This window comes from Dendrobium catenatum, unplaced genomic scaffold (assembly GCF_001605985.2).
Source record: "Dendrobium catenatum unplaced genomic scaffold, ASM160598v2 fragScaff_scaffold_1308, whole genome shotgun sequence".
NCBI classification, from domain to species: Eukaryota; Viridiplantae; Streptophyta; class Magnoliopsida; order Asparagales; family Orchidaceae; genus Dendrobium; species Dendrobium catenatum.
This window is the reverse complement of record NW_021319770.1, coordinates 63,958-81,715: the sequence shown is the minus strand read 5'-3', so window position 1 is coordinate 81,715 and position 17,758 is coordinate 63,958. Positions and strand designations below refer to the sequence as shown.

At 34.7% G+C, this 17,758-nt stretch overlaps 1 protein-coding gene across 1 annotated transcript in view; it reads right to left on the bottom strand.

The window, feature by feature from the left end:
• The window catches only part of LOC110114405, an 18,978-nt gene extending 7,712 nt beyond the window's left edge, over nucleotides 1-11,266 (bottom strand). The window contains exons 1-4 of the mRNA XM_020847271.2: nucleotides 11,094-11,266; nucleotides 7,615-7,672; nucleotides 7,026-7,106; nucleotides 6,886-6,924 (exon numbers count right to left, since the gene is read on the bottom strand). Of these exons, the coding sequence (XP_020702930.1) occupies nucleotides 6,886-6,924; nucleotides 7,026-7,106; nucleotides 7,615-7,672; nucleotides 11,094-11,266 (351 nt within the window). The remainder of the gene's footprint in view (nucleotides 1-6,885; nucleotides 6,925-7,025; nucleotides 7,107-7,614; nucleotides 7,673-11,093) is intronic.
• Between the last annotated feature and the right edge of the window lie 6,492 nt (nucleotides 11,267-17,758).

Below are 17,758 nucleotides of genomic sequence, written 5' to 3'. Positions count from 1 at the left end.
TCTCTCTCTCTCTCTCGGTTTGGGTTGAAGGAGGACCGACGGGATTCTTGCGAATGGAAGCAGGTCGGGGCGGCTCGGCTTCGATTTGCTCGGAGGGAGGAGGTGGATCGGAGAGGTCGTATGGGAGCAGAGAAGATCGGGGGGTTTGGTCGGAGCAGTGAAGGGCGACGGGAGAGATCGAGAGCAATGGGGGGAGTTTTTGGTCGTGGTAGCGGGAGAGATATCGAAGACAGGAGCTCGGTCGTGAGTGCCGAAGAGCCTTCATCTCATCCGGATTTTAAAGGCGAGAGGAGTGTCCAGCTGGAACGGGATTTGGGCAGGAAACACGGAGAAGTGATGGATTCGGCGCCGCTCGCAGAGATAGTACTGTAGCAGTGGGATTTCTTGCTGGATTTCGGGATCTCTTCGATCGAACGAGGTATGCAGATTTTTGTTCTTTTGGTTATTACATAGAGGTCAACATCTATGAATAAGATACAAGATGAGGCTGATATGCATGCACCAAATGACATGACAAGCATAGAAACATACATTCGAATACATTATACTATATGATATACACGACATGGAATAGATATGATATATATGATATTAACTTGCAATGATAATCGATAGAACATGAAAGGCATTGACATTGATATCACATAGACATATACTGATAATCGATAAGATTCAATTGAATCCATATAAAAACCTTTTCATAGCTCAAAACTCTTTGAGCTATCAAAAGTTCTCAATCTCAATTAAGGGTGTAAGTGAGCCAAGCCGGCTCGAACTAGGCTCGTTAATGAGCTCACAAGTCGAGCTTATCAAGCTTATAATCGAGCTCGTATATTATACAAGCTAGAGTTCGAGTTCAACCTAACTCGACTCGAAAGCTTGTCGAGCTACTCGATTATATTACGGTTATTATCTATATTATATTATCTTATCTTTTAAATATTATCTTATATTATATTATATGAATGAAATAAAAAAATCTTAACTGCCCTAACTTATTTCGCATATCACACGGTCCACACATGGGCATTACGCGACGACTAGGGGGTGTGACTTCATCTTCAAGTATCTCTTCGTGTGTTAGGTATATCTCTCCTTCCCATTGCTAGCGTTTCAGACGACTACAACTCCAGAGATCTTCTTGTTCGCGGGCTTGCACCCATATGTTCTCAAGAAATCTTGCATATATTTTTGCTTCCTCTTCCCTATATTTCCCTACTTTTACATTCTAGTTGTGTTATTTAACAATTTCATATGTAAAAATATCATCAACATGTGTTCATTACTTTGCTTCGAATAGATCTAAGAACATGTGTTTATTACTTTGTTCTCAAAGTGTTTTCTTCAAACATATCGCGAGGTTTGAATATATGAATCTTGAAGGTGTTGACCTTGATTTTAGTACGAGTACCCTCGAGGGCCTTCGATCGATTTGATTGAACCCCGTCGAGCCCAATTCGAGCTCGAATCAACCCGAGTTGAGTCGAATTAGACTCAACCATGTTCGATTAAGCCCGAGTAGGGCTGCGTCGAGCTCAATTTGACCCAAATCGATTTCAATTTGAGTCTAATTTTATTTAATTAAATTGAGCAAACCCAATTGGATTTTAAATCGAACCAATTTGAGTCAAATTTGCATCCAAACCTAACTCAAATCTGCCCAAATTAATTCTATGTTAACTCCAAATTGCTTTTTAATATATTTGAATTAAGTGGCAAATCAGGAAATATGATCTGACAGTCCCGATTTCCCAAAAATCCGAAATCTGTCATTGTCAGACTCTCCAGTCATGTAATTTACCAGTTTTGGATGATATGCAGATGTCTTTAGAAGGATCAGACATTTCCAGTCCCCTTCCCAGCTTCTCTTCGTGAGGAATCGAGTTGGAGCTCTCTGGACTCGAGGGAAGAAAAGCTCCCGCCCCTGTTTCGATTTCCCCCATTCGCACACTCTCGTTCTCTCTCTTGACTTCTGGTTTTCGCAAGCCCCCAGCAGAGAGCGGAGTCCTCTTCCGACTCCCTACTCCCTTCGTTCGCCCCAAATGAAGCCGCCTAGGGGAGCTGACGCCGAAGCCGTAGATCCCTCGCTCACACTCCTTCCGTCTCTATCGTTCGCAGAAGCCAGAGGTCAGAGCCTCCTCTACCTCCCGCTCTCCTATGCGGAATCGAACCCCTGACGGACCCTCACCTCCAGCCGACCCATCCGAGCTATCTTGCTCGCCGTTCTCGCAACCTACCCTAGTTGACGCCGATCTCACTAACCGCAGGTATGCCTCTTCCCCTCTTCTTCTTCCTCCCTTTCTTCTTCTTCTTCTTTGTCCTCTTTTTCTTCTTCTTCTTCTTCCTATTCTCCTTCTTCTTTTCGCCATTTCTTATTCCTCTCCTTTTCCTCCTACTACCCTAGCTTCTCTTGCTCATCCTTCTCAACTTAATTTAAAGTCTCGTAGATGTAGATGCCAATGGCAAGTCATGTAGATATAAAATTAATTTCATTATTATACATATGTCCTCATACATCTAGTTATTTTGTTTCTTAATGAATACACTCATCCCTCATGTTGGACCTTGTGATAACTTGTGGTAATCGTCTTGTAAGTGAAATTGATTGTCTCAATGAATGGGTTTCATGTACAGTCCAAAGGTTGAAACGTTTTGAGGTAAGATGTAGTGGACTAGCTTCATCTTTTGTTGCTAATGCAATGTTCTATATGTCCCTTGAATAACGCAATGTTTTCTTGTAAACCGTTTATGAAAAACATAGAAGTTAATTATGATCGTGGAAACGTGGTATTTAGCATGCCTTTGTTATTGTTATAGGTGACAAAAGCCCTTGCTATTGTTATTGGTAACAAGATCATAAAATATTTTGAGATGGTTATTGTGTGAATCATGAGGAATTTTGTGTAGAATTAATTGGATGAGTTCAATCAAGTAGGTGTATAAGTCATGCTTTTTCATGCTAGCTTGTTTTATGTGAACTTGCAAACATGCACACCAAGTGTTTGGTGAAATGTTGTTGAGGAGAAGTTGTGATATTTGGTTGGTGACTCATGAAACTTATGCTTGCATATTAAGTCACTTAACCAAATGTTTGGTGAGTATATTTAGATGTAAGGATTTTACATTGTTTCTTGTGAGTTTGGACATAACTATGTTGCTAAGTTCCCTCCAAAATTTCCTTAGTGAAGTGTCTAATGCTATTTTTCCATTGATGTTTGTAATAAGTTTTGTTGAGATCTTCTCTTAAACTTGGGTTGATAATAGGTTTAAACTATTATAACGCATGATTGTCTCGATAAAAATATTGTTTCCTATGGTGATGGAATGGTAACTTAATGACAATATAGAGTTTCTAAACACTTGTAGTAAGTCTATGGAGTCAAAGCTTATGTTTATCCTTGAATGTTTAAGCTCTTGATTTCCTTTTATAATGAGTCTAAGTGCATATTTTGATTGCATTTAGGTTTCAAACTATTTTTGGAAACAAATAAGTGCATATTTTGATTGGATTTTGGTTCCAAACCGTTTTTGGAAAAAAATAAGTGCATATTTTGATTTGATTTGGGTTCCAAACTATTTTTAGAAACAAACTTGATGCAGATTTTAACTTGTTTTATGCTCCGGGCCGTTTTGGAAATGAACTAGTACAAGTTTTCATTTGCTTTATGTTCCAAAATATCTTGGAGATGAATGTGGGAGAGCAATCATATATTTCCTTTTTCACTTGTAAGCATTTATAAGTTTTCTCATAAGGTTTGTTTTTTTTGGAGAAGTGTTGGAAAAGCTTTAGGAGTTGGCCTATGGTTCTAAAGAAAATATGTCTTATGCTGGAAAAGTTTCAAAAGTATTTTCATTGTTGGAGATTGTTTTATGTTGGAAAAGTTTCAAAAGTATTTTTCATCGTTGGAAATTGTTTTATGTGGGAGAAATTTCAAGAACGGTTTCATGTTGGAAAGTACTTCGAGATAAGAAGGTTTCATGAATTTGCTTTATATGAAAAGTGTTATAAGTTGTTTTATGTCAGAAAAATTTATAAGTTGCTTTAAGATTCACTTGAAAGTCTAATCTGGTTTGACACAAGGTCGCATGTCCTTTTGTCGAATACTTTTCTTTGGGCCTTTGGAAAGGATTTTTGAGCTTGTTGGGACTATTAAAGCAATCATGCTTTGAATACATAAATTGTGCTTGAAAACAAGAAATAGATTGATGTTTCTTTTATGGTAACGCATCAAGAGCATGTTCGGTCTCTTTGAGTTATGATTGATTGGGAGAATTTTACATGTATTGATATAAACAAGTGGGTTCGTTGATGGAGTTTAGAGAGGATATTAAATGATTGTGAGATTCACATCTTTTTCGTTACCGGTGTAAGCATAACATTGGCATTGGTCCTTGGCAAGAATCATTGTTGTGAGAATATGAACCTTATCACATTGGAAAGATAGCCTAATGCATGAATTGTTGTAGATTTTCTTATTCTCTGGATTACACATTTGCAAGTTTTCTTAGATTTTATCATAGCATGTAGCATGGATGATATAATTCTTTGGAAAGATTTATGAATTACTTTACGGTTAGAAAGTTTTATGAGATATTTTATGTTGAAAAGCTTTATAATTTACCTTATGTCAAAAAATTCTATGGCTTGTTTTATGTTTAAGGATTTTATGAGTTGTATTTGTTGGAGAAGCTTTCTGCTGAGAAATTCTAGATATGTTTTTTGAATGTTTTATAACGGAAAACCTTACGAAACCTTCTTGTTAGAAGATTTTCATGGATATATCCCAAGTCGAAAAGATTTATTTTGCGTCAAAAGGAGCTGTAATGGATTTTATATGAGGAGATTTTATGAGTTGCTTTGCTTGAAGATTCTATGAGTTATTTTGGAGACTGAGGATTTTATGAATGGCTTTGCACTTGGGGAGCTTGATGTTGGAAGGCTCCGAGGAAAACATAAATAGCGTCAAAATTTCTTCCCTCTTATTCGCGTTTGGCGTGTTTGGCTTTGAAAAGTACATGCTAACAATGAGATGCTTACATACTTTTCTTGGGATTTGCTTCTTTCTTTTTGCACTTGTTGGAGCTTTATGTAAAAATCATGTCGGTGATTATATTGAAATGTTTCTAAAATTTTGGAGAATGAATTGGCATCAAGCTTCTTTTCTTGTGATTGCATATTTTGGAGAAGGTGATTTGCATTCTCTAGTGTTGTGTGTTGGTTTTGGAAAGAAGAATGTGTTGGATTATTTCTTCGCATGATTGAAAATGAGTAGGTATGTGGAATACTTCTTATTAGTTGTTGGGAGATGTGGTTGGAAAGGGAATTATGACAAGCAAATAGTAATTATCATCCTCTCTCTACCCCTCTTTCTCTTTCTACTACTATTACTATTTGTGTTTTTGAAGCGAAATATGGTGAAGTGCTTACAAAAAAGAAAAGTTTCAAAAGACAAATGGCTCCACCAGTATACAAGCTCGAAAAAGGTATGTTTTTATTTAATTGCATTTTATTTAAATTATTTGCATATTAAATATTACATTGCTATAACACAACCTTCCTTTGCTTTTTATGTGATTCTTTGCAAGGGGACTTTGGAGAGCAAGTAAGAAAAGAGTTTTGGAGCACTACACGAAGGAATATGGAGAAACGGATCCGAGCATCAGTTGCCCCCATTCATTCCGTGGGGGTGCTACGGGCGGAACCACCGGGTCGTAGCCCCCGGTATTGTAAGTTTTCTTATAACTTAGATGGCCTTTAGAGAGCCCATATGTGTGCACGCTTCTCAACCTTAGAACCATGTAGCAACTTCAATTTTACTAGATTGCTTTTATTTATTTTTAGCACCCTAAACCTATTCATACATGCATTTATGAAGTTTGTTGGAAAGCACCCAAACGCGAACACAAGTAGGGGGAGGACCCCTTGCAACCCCTCAACGAGCACAACAGATTAAATTGAGATCCAAGATAACAGTACAACTCGATTGATCAATACAATCAGATTCTTCACAAAACTAACATAGATTTCATACATTCTAAATGGCAAATGATTTTCCTTAACAATAGATGAATCCTGGTTTGATGGAATGATTGCTCGAAATGGTGAAAACATTTTGAAAAAAAAAAAAAAACAGGCAAAATCTATAGGAAATCAAAGGTAAAATATTCTATTTGCAGTGAGATCTTTGAGAATCCCCAAGTTTTTTTAATATTTGATTTTGCGGAGAAGAAGAAGCAGACTGTTGAAACTAGTATGAGCTTTTCCTTTTTCAAACTACTAATCTTAACATCGGTGATAAAGGCACTATTTAATAAGGCCAATGCCTATTTTGAGAATGATTATTCATTCTTGTTGTTTTCTTAGAGGTTTTTTGGTTGGTTGAAAGAAAAATGCAAGGCATCTCCATAGAGTAAATGCAATATATTGAAGGCATTAAAAATTCTAAAGAACATGTACTCAAAAGTACAACAAAATCACAATTTTTATTAAAAATTCACATAAATATATTTACAAACCTCCATGAGGCCTACTGAACTAAAGCATACGGCATATTTGTTTTTAAAAGCACAAAATTTTTTTAGCTATCAAATTTCTAGATCTCAATTTTCATGGGCATCAAATTCCTCATTAGATTTTGATAGTAGTTGTCAGGAAAAATATCTAACTTTTATGCATGAATCATATACAACAAAAAAATGACCTTTAAAAAATAAAAGGTTAAATTTTGGCGAAAATAGTAATTTGATCAAGTGGGCAGTCAAAAGTTAAAAAAAATAAATCATGAAACAGACAAGTGTATATGATATTGATAGCGTAATCATCTATTAAATAACTTTGACAAAAAAACAACCGTGAAGAAACCATAACTTCAAGAAGTGGAATACCTGCAAATTGTTTTGTCCTTGGCATTTTCCCTCGACCAACTGAAAACAATGGAAAGAATTTAGTGAAAATAAAAAGGAACTGATCTTTCGGAATAAGTTTAACGCAACCGATATCATAGGCCCATAAGTAAACACCATACCTGAAGAACCTTGTATAAACCACCTTTTGATCCACCAGAAAAAGCGACGAGTACAATAGGCAATGGTCTAACCTTTACTTCCTGTGGTTCTCATTGCAGAAAGTAGACTAAAGACCATTAACATTCATTCCGGTAAAAAAGATCAGAACCACTAATACTAGGCCTAGAAAATATCATCATAATCTCTCAAAAATCTCGCTCATATAATTTGACTCTGTAGGTACTGATAGATTAACTGCAAATGAAGTTCTAGAAACGTACAGAGCCAAGAGGACTTTAATATGCTGACAAAAATAATTAGCATGATTACTTTCTCACATCACTTTTTCATGAACTATCAGAATCAAAGGCGATAGGGGCTCTCACAGGCATGAGTTGCAGAACTATATATTCCGTTGGCTTTAATAAAAAGGATAAGGGCTCACAAAAAAGCTAAGAAATTAAAAAAACCTTTCCATTCAACCCATGATAGAGGTCACACGAGATATGGCGGTATGCCACATGAATAAAAGGTATAAAAGTACAGGAGCACAGAAGTTACGCCCTTAGCAACAAACTTTGTTTTGCCTAACAACAAAATATTGCAAACCTTAATCAGTTCATCCAGAATAACTCGAGCTAGCTTTGAGGCCCTCTCAGGAAAAAACCTGCATATTATTACCACCATTCAGCCGAACAACTTCAATCAAGTCATGAATACATGGAGAGGAACATATGTAAGTAGATATTAAAGCATTAAAAACTTGGGGTTTCTAAGACATTTAGTCAAGAATTTCTGAGTTTCTGATCCTTGACCTTCAGCTTTCTACAAACTACGTCATCTTTGTTGAGATAACGGTCTTTTTGAAAGATTACTTGAAACATACCAGCTAGAGAAACAATTTTTTTGACAGATTCATAATTCATCAACAAATAATAAAGAGAAAGTCTTCAAAGAAATTTTTTTAAACAACAACAGTGAAATTAAGAACTTGGTAGAGAAGTACATAAATGAGGAGGAAAAAACTAAAAACAAGTGCATTGTTAATGCCAGCTCTTCCGCCATAAATCTTACGCAAATAATTTTGCTCAATATAAACCTATCAAAAATAGCGAACCTATGGACTAAATGGAGTTTTAGTATGTTCATGATTATAAAAAAAAATGAAAATGAGAGTGATTGCACACTTCATTAGAAATTTTCATATTTCTTTAAGACAGCACTTAAAAAAAGTCCGTGGAAACTGGAAAGTAGATGCTGGAACCTATTGTACCTTCAGGCTTCAGCTAAGGCCCACTTTCACAGTTCACACCACTCGATTGTACAAAGAGTCTTTCCACAGCCTAACGCATTCTACCATATAACAATCCTAAGTGCAGATGGATGAATAGCTATCATTAAATGTTCAAATTAGACTTTTCAAAATAAAGAAAGTAAATCCTAGGAAAGGAAATTTCATATATTTAACCCGAAGATCTAAATAAAACGTTCAATACCACATACGAACCTTAATTCTTTCCACAGACATACTCTCAATTTTTGCAGTACTTGATCATCAAAATGCCATTCAAGAACAGGGTGAAATCAAACGAAAGTTAGTCGTCCTAGAACATAGGTTTCATCCTTTGTTTTCCATGCTAAGTTGAATTCAAGACTTAAGATGAATTAATTTCTTCCTTGATTGCTCCACAGCACATATTTCCACATAAAAAAGACATTTTTTTCCATATTTACATAATAAAATTAAAGTTTGAATTATTTCCAAATTTAAGTGATAAGCATAATGATAATCAACTTCTTCTATGATGATGAAGACAACATAACAATTTCTAAAATAAAAAACTTTACATAACTTGATGATGAATGTATTTTTTATATAAATGAATGATAAGGATGATGTACAATCATTTTTTTTATATTCGCATTTTTTTGTGATCAACTCATTACATTTACATGATCATAAGTACATTTACATGATCATAAATACATTTACAAGGTACCACAAAATCTTAATGTGTTGGCAAATTATATCACTTGTTATTAATCTTAATTAGCAAGTGCATCAACTTGTTGTAACAAAAATTTCTTTCTTAATATTGATCTTGAAAATGAGATAGAAATGTAAATATCTTGTGTTCCACTCCCAATTCCTTGGGAACAAAGAGTGCAGACTCAATAAATTCTCAATGACTTAAAATAATAACATTGAGTCTGATTTGATAGATTCTCCAAATTATGAAAAATTATAGATGCGCTCAATGTCAAGCTGACCGTACTCTATTCATAAAAAAATCTTCCTATGAAAAATCAACAATTTTCATGGTATATGTGAATGATAGTATGCTTGTAGGAGATTTTAATGATAAGTTAACAACCATCAATCAACTTCTGGCTAGAAACTTTGAAATCAAAGATTTTGAAAACAAAAATATTTCTTAAAAATAGAGGTTGTTAGATCCAACAAAGGTATCAGTGTCTCTCAGTGCAAAGATGTCCTTGATCTTTTAAAAGAAACTTGAACGCTTGAATGCAAAACAGTGGATTCTTTCTTGGGTCTGATGTCAAACTACAAATAAAAGAAGAAAGTGCTTCCTTTGGCAAAGGCTAATATTGAAGACTTACCAACAAACCCATTTGTGATGTCCTAGAGAAAGAATCGCAAGCAATGGAATAGGGAAAATACCGAGCTGATGTGCTCCAGGTTTTGTATATTGATAAAGAGGAAAAACTGTTTACATTTTCCCAGTGACTAGCTATAAGTACTAACATAATTTCCACTAGGTGATTACTACTATAATTGAATTTGCATAAATAAAGAAACGAGTGTAACAGCTAAACGAAAATAGTATAGGAGGTAGTGGAGGGCTTATCTAGCAGTTAGCCGCGGTAGCTTGTCTCGCATGTCTAACATATTGCATCAATTTGCCTCAGTCACATTAGGCCTAATATTTCCTTTTCTATAAGCTTGGCTATGGGTAGTCAATTCATGAACCACGCCATTGAAGAATACATGAATATTGTTATAAAAATCCTAAAATACCTTAAAATTACCCAAAAAAAGGGTTATTTAAAAAAAATCACACACCAAAATATTGAGTTTTCACTCATGCAAATTCGACAAAGTCGGTGATAGATCATGAATTTTACCCCAGGCAATTGTCCATTCATATGATAGTAGACTGGAAAAGTAAAAAAAAAAAACTATTATGGCAAGAAACAATGTTGAAGTAGAATTTAGAGCTATGGCTCATGTGATTTGTGAGGGAATTTGGTTACAAAAGCACCTCAATGAGGACTATCGACCTTATTATATGAATGAGCACATTACATTATTATATGACAGCCAAGCTACAATAAATATTACAAAAAATCATGTTTGCCATAACATAATTAAGCATGTAGAAGTTTATTGCCACTTCATAAAAACAGGTTGATCATGGGATTATTTCTCTTATTTAAACATTGAACTAGCTACAAATTGCAGTCATTCTTACTAAAGCTCTCTCAAGAAAAAAATTTAGCCGACCTTGGAAAGCTAAATGTTTTTTTACCTAGCTTGAGGGAGGTTGTCGGAAATCTAAGTCCATATTTAGCACAAATTGCGAGGTACCCTAAAGTTAGAAATCTAGTTCAATTTTTGGTGCAAACATGGAGGAGAATAAAAAATTTTAGGAACCTGAATCCTGATACCATGGTACTGATGGAAAATATATACAATTTTCATCAGCTGAGGAGAATTTGAACACATAGGAGGAGGCGGATTCCTACTGTTGGCATCTACATCTTACGCCCGCTAATTGTTCTATTTCAATGCCTGTTATCCATAACAACTCGCCTCAAAATTTTACTTAAATTTTGATGTCATGCACTACCATGTTTCCTGCTAAGGTGGTATTAGGTGTATTTATTTTCATTGTTATTTCCCTAACTCCATTAACATAGACCGGTACTAAAAAGTATTACTTTCTTCTCTGCTCCATCTCCATTCTCGGTTTCTCATCAAAAAAGAAACATTTTTCAAAATATACCCTAAATTGTATGACGGAGGACATGATAAAAGCAAAATATGCAAAACAATCGAAGCTTACAGAGTGAGGAAATCCACATGGCAAACGAGGCTACCCCATCCGAGAGACCAGTAAAGATCCACGTACGGCTTCAGATGTTTCTCATGGCTGGAGAGCCACGCAAAGAGCACCACGAACCCTACTGCTTTCTTTCCCCCTTCCTCCTTCCTCCCCCAATAGAACCTACCCCACATCCTCCAAACTAAACGAAGATGAAGAAGATTGGATTAATGAGCTACTGCGTCCCTCGACCTAGTGCAATCACTACTTTCTTCCCTTCAACTCCCCTGCAAATCTCCTACAAAAGCGAAAGACAATCCCACGCTACATCCAAGAATTTTCTGCTTTGAACAAACAAAATAAAGAAAATTGGAAGAAAAATGTAGATGAGGTAGAGAGAGAGAAGGCTCCTTCCATCAGTCGCTGTCACAATCTCACACATATTAATCAAACAGAAGTTTATAAAAAATTTTGCCCCCCGCCCCCCAACAAAATAAGATAATAATAATCACACTTATTTTCTAGAAAGCCACTTGTTATACTTAGAGGTGTCAATTCGGGTCGAACCCGAGTTGACCCATATCTAAACAGTTCAATCCGAACCCGACCCGTTTGCAAAAACGGGTCGGACATTTCAACTCGGACCCGACTCGGCCGGATTGTCCGGTTGACCCAACCCGACCCGCGACCCGGCAGTGGGCGATGCACGAGGGTTCGAAAGCGAGTGCGGCACGCGGGTTTGGGCCGTTCGGCAGCGGCGACGGCGCGGGCGCGGCAGCGCAGTAGCGGCGGCACGCGGGTTTGGCACTCGTGACACGCGAGGCAGCGCGGAAAAAAAAATATTATTATTATTATTATTATTATTATTATTATTATTATTATTATTATTTCTCTAGATTGTCCCCCAAAAAAATATTTCTCTACATAACTAGATCCCCTCCAAATCTACTCAATAGTAATATGAGCACTAACCTTATTTAAGACAGTAAAAATTTTCCTCATTGCAAATCAAAATCTTAAAAAAATTTATAAATTAATGGTTATTTAGAAATTACGATTATGATTAAAAAAATAAAATATTAAGAAAAATGTTTCAAATAAAATTTTAATTTAAAATATTTAAAATTATTTTAATATTTATCTAATTTATAATAACATATATAGCACTAATTTCTCTGCAATTCAAAGAATTTTAAAACTCAAATTGAGGTAAAATTAAAATACATAAGAATATTCTGACAGTTCTTTGCTTGGGGTCAGGCCAATCGCCCACTTTATCAGTGATTGGCGCTTAATGTCTGCCGTAATTTGTATTAGGAGTTTGGGGTTCTTATAAGTTTTGACAAATGATTTAGGATTCTTTCAGTTCTAACAAAGTTTTGCTCAAGGAGTTCTTCCTATTTGTTTAATTTTAAATTACTTTGGAGAGCCTTTTTGGTTTTTGAAATTTTTTGTTTTTGTTTGTAATTTTATCTTTATCATTAATACAAAACTTTATTTTGTGTTGTGTTTTCTAATATTTGTTTATATTATGCATTTTTTATGGTTTTATAATTTTTTAATATTTTTTTTAATCTTTTTTTGTAAGTTGAAAATTTTGTGGTAGTAGTGACAATAGGGGCATAGTGAGCTAAGCCGGCTTAAAATTGGCTCATTAACGAGCTCACGAGTCCAACTTGTCAAGTAACAAGCACGAGCTTGAGCTCATATGTATTACAACTCACATGATATATGAGCTTGAGTTCAAGCTAGATTTGACTCGACTCGTTGATTTATGAGTAAATTTATATATTCTCTTTCTATATTAAAGCAAAGCTTATAATGTTACCAAAAAAAAAAGTTAGGGAAATAAGTTTCTTGTGTGAGAGTAGGTGCTCAATTATATATATGGCAACTCGTTGGAGAAGGTGTCAACAATAAGAAATCTTTTTTTTTATGGTAGCAGTGGCCTTATCATTACATTCCTACCCACCATGCATCCGATGCATTCATAAAGCCATTGATATCATTACAAAAAAAAATGTTGTTGTTGATGCCTTCTCCGGTGAGCTACCATTATAATGACTTATTCGACGAGCCACCACACCATAACTCGGCTTTTGGCGCCTACTGCAGTGAGTTGCCACTGCAAGGTATGCCTTCTTTGACGAGCTACCAACTCCACCTTTTATGCCTTTTACATATTGTTGCCAATGCAATGGCTTCTACGTCAAGCTACGTACCATGTTGCTAACTCTACCTTTGACACCTTCTCTAATGAGTTATCGTTGCAATGCCTTCTTCAACAAGCTCCCACATCATCAATGCCTTCTCCAGTGAACAATTATATCATTGATGCTTCTCTAGTGAGCTCATGTTCTGATTCCATATTCTTCAATGAGCTCGAGCTTAATAGTTACTTTAATGAATTGAGCTTGAGCTTAATACCATTTAAAAAAATTGTTGTTGATGATAACTTCTTCAATAGCTTTCATTATAGTGCCTTCTTCGATGAGCCACCACTCCACTCTACCTTTGGCGCCCTCTCCAGCGAGTTGCCACTACATGGTATGCCCTCTCTAGTGAGTTACCACATCGCAACTTTGCGCGTAACACCTTCTGCAATGAGCTGCATATGCAATGACTTCTATGTTGAACTACCATATTGCTAAGTTTGTGTTTGACGCCTTCTCTAGTGACCTATTGTTACAATGAAATGTCTTCTTTTGTGAGCTACCACATCATTGATGTCACGTCCCAGAATCTAAATAAAAAATAATTGCCTTTTATCTTCTAATAATAATAGTCAGAACTAACTAATTTCTTCAAAAAACATTAAACACAAGCAGAACGAATCTATTTATCAAAATTTTTATATACATATGTATTAGTTACTCAAAAAATCATATACAAACATTAAGAGTCATAAGAAAATGATAGTAAAACTTAAAGAATCTTGTATCTGGTTAGTCTCACACTCTCAATCTTATTTTTTTAGCATAAAATCATTAAACTACATATATTGAGCATAAAAAACTGAGCAGATCACTAAAGCCCTACTATTGAACTCAATGTACAAAAAAGAAATAATATGCATATAATTATTTAGTATATAACAATAACAGTCAATATGATAATGAATTAATGCATAAACAATAAAACATATGTTGTAACATTAAAGTTCCTAAAGAGTGAGCTTGGCTTCATAGTGATGAACTCTATGAGAATGTTTTGTAGAAGGCTTACAAAGTATTAAAGAGGATGTCATATTTACATTCCTAAACCAAACCATATATTGTAGTTGTGCTATCCAAATTGTAAAGAAATCATATAAATCAACAATGTAAAAAATATATATGAAAATTGTCATAAATTTATAACAATACATAAAGTATTATTCACGAATCATATATAAGTATACACATGATATTAAATTATTTTGTATCAATGTCAAATCAGTTTCTTAATCACATGCTCTATAATGATAATCACGTGATCAATAATGATAAACCGAAGGTAATAATGAATCAATAACAGTAACAATAAATCAATAGCACTAAATCAATAACAGTGAATCAATAAAGTAAATTAATATTTTATATACATGCCCAAGTAGTCATACTAAATAAGTAAGGAATCCTGACTTGTATGATTTTTTTGAGTAATAATGAATTACTAACAATATAAGGTGGTTTTAGTAAACGGAGTTGCCACTCCTTTATTAACTTTTTATAACCCCTAATTTTTTAAGTCATATGATTTAGTATAGGATATCATCATAAACCATAATATTTAAAGAAAAGCTCATCGACCCACCTTCCTGTACAAATATAAATCAATCTTCAGACAACCTTAGCAAATAATCAGTCTTTCTAGCTTCCTGTTTAAACACACAATATATTAAAAGTAATAACAACCAATTATTATTCATTCACATGTTTGTATTCATTAACAATGCTTGTATTAACAATGCAATCATTTCAAATATCAAAATCTATATTTAAATGCAAATCGTACAAAAAGCAATAATTATAAAAAGTAAAAAAATTTGATACAAGTGACTTCTATCCTCCTATTTTCAAATATTCAAATTGATACCATTAATTCCTCAAAAATTTTATTATTATATCATTATTTAGTGAACTTCATTCGCATAGCTCTTAGTATAATGTAGTATTGATTATTCTGATCATTTTGACTGGTTTATTTGTATTTTTTCATGTTAAAATTATAATTCTTTCTATTTGTATGAATTGTACTAAAATAGATAATTTAGTATTTTAACTAATTTGATACAATTATACTATTAATGCAAGCATGTGAATAAAATAATAATTAGTTATTATTACTTTTAATATTATTGCATCCTAAAGCATTCACAGTGGTAGAGAGATGAAGAGCTTAACATCTTATCTTTGAACGAAGATTCAACAAACATACATATAAAGAGATAAGGGTACAAGGGTCATAAGAGACACTATAATTTTATGTGAAAAACTCTGAAAATGAACAAAATCATTCAACCTTTCCCAACTGAAATGAATCTACTAGTGTTTGTTGTTGATTACAAATGATGCCCTTTCTTCGGGGAAGGTGTTGGCTCAATGTATCAAATATACATCATATCAAGCACTTTACAGTGTTGATGGTAGATGAATCAAATATCAAGAGAGTTGTTCTCAAGAGAGTGTTGCCTTATTTGTTTGGTTGGTAGGATCATAGCCAGACAACGAAGGTCATAAGGGTCGTTGTTAGGTGACATAGGCCATAGGGGCCATAATCAGCAGGCGACAATGTTCAGAGAGAATGTAGTTAGCGGGTGAATAAATTATGAGGGACTATAGTTGGCAGGTGAATAAAGTTAAAAGGACTATTTTTTTTTTTAATTTAAAAGGACTATAGTTATAAAGCGATGGAGGTCAAAGGGATCAATTGTATTTTATGGGCGATGGTAGTCAGAGGGACCGTAGTCGATGAGCGATGGTGGTCAGAGGGATCGTAGTTTATAGGCGACGGTAGTCGGAGGGACCATAATTGGAGGGCGACAAAGATTTGATCAATCATAGTTGATGGGCTATGGTGGTAAGAGGGATCATAGTTGGCGAGAGACGGAGGTTGAGGGGATCATTATCAATGAGCGATGTTGATCATAGCGAACACAGGTGTACGACAGACGATTGAAGTCATAAGGGCCATAGTCGTCAGGTGATAGAGGTTAGAGGGACCATAGTTGATGGGAAATGAAGATCGGAAGGATCGTAGTTAGTGGGCAACAGTGATCGGAGGGGTCATAGTCAATGGTCGGAGGGATTGTAGTTGGCAGGTGACAGTGCTTAGAGTGATCGTATTCAGTGGGAAATGGTTGTATGAGGGACCGTAGTCAAAAACAGATGATGATCAGAGGGATCATAGTCGGTGGGCGGTGATGATCAGACGAAGGCCCGGTGGTGGCTACCACACAAAGGTGCAATGGCGATGGTCGGGCAGAGGTCCAGCAGTGGTTACCTGGTGGCATGAGTATGTTGATAGTGGTACCGTGGTGGAGCTCCAGAAATTTTCAAGCCTCATATCACTCTTGAGTCTCTAGATCAAGGTCTCAGCCTCCAAAGGTCCAAGCCCAAAGGTCTCAACCCTCTTTCATGCAAGAAGTGAGGATCTATTTATAATTTTTTAAGAGTGGCATGCTCTTTAAATATGGATAAGATCAATGACAAATTCAAAATGCTCAATATCGAATCCTTTAATCATAAAGTATTTTTCTAATATTTAATGATGTCATAATAAAGTAGTATTGGGCTCGTTGGACTTGTCTCGTCAAGCCTCTCAATTTAATTATAAGCATACCATATTTAGAGATCATTTGTTCATCTAATTAATGCTCTAAAATTTCTTAATACACTTTAAGCTCTTGATTTGAGCCAATTTGGGTTTAGATCAGACCGATTTTTATTGCTGTTGGGTTAGTTTTGTTCAGATAGTCAATTTGACTATAAATTTGTTGAGATTGAAGTACAGATGATCCTGATTTAATTTTGGAAGATTTTAACTTGAATATGCCTCAAGATTCATGCTCGATCAAGATAATTTGTTGCAATGTATCAATTATATTTTGTGTGAAAATAAGAAGAGCTCATTATTTACTAAGGTTGGCTAGAGACTGATTTATACTTATACAAGAGGGTGGGTCATCATACTTTCCTTTAAAATAAAATTTATAGTGTAATCATATATGATATGAAAAGGGAGACATAATGATACATATTGATATGAAATAATACAACGACGGGGAATAAACGATGACTTCTTAAAACTGGTAAAAAAGTATTGATATGTATGATATACATATATAACATATACGCTATATGTTTTATTGAGGTTGATTCTCAGTGCATTAAAAAAAATATACACTATATGATATGTATATGATAATGATATATGTACTGATATAATAACATACTATAAAAACTATTTTGTAACTGTTGGAATAGGATTGACAATAATTACTAATCAGTATTCACTTTGTTGTTACTCATTGATTATGAATTGTATTGCTTACACTAATTTGATTGATTATATGTTATAAAACTAATCACATTGACTATCACATGTTTTACAATTATATGCTTATACTTATATTAACTGAATGATTACATGCATATTATTTTAATGTATCGCATTGATTTCAATTGTAGGTTCTGATAATCGAT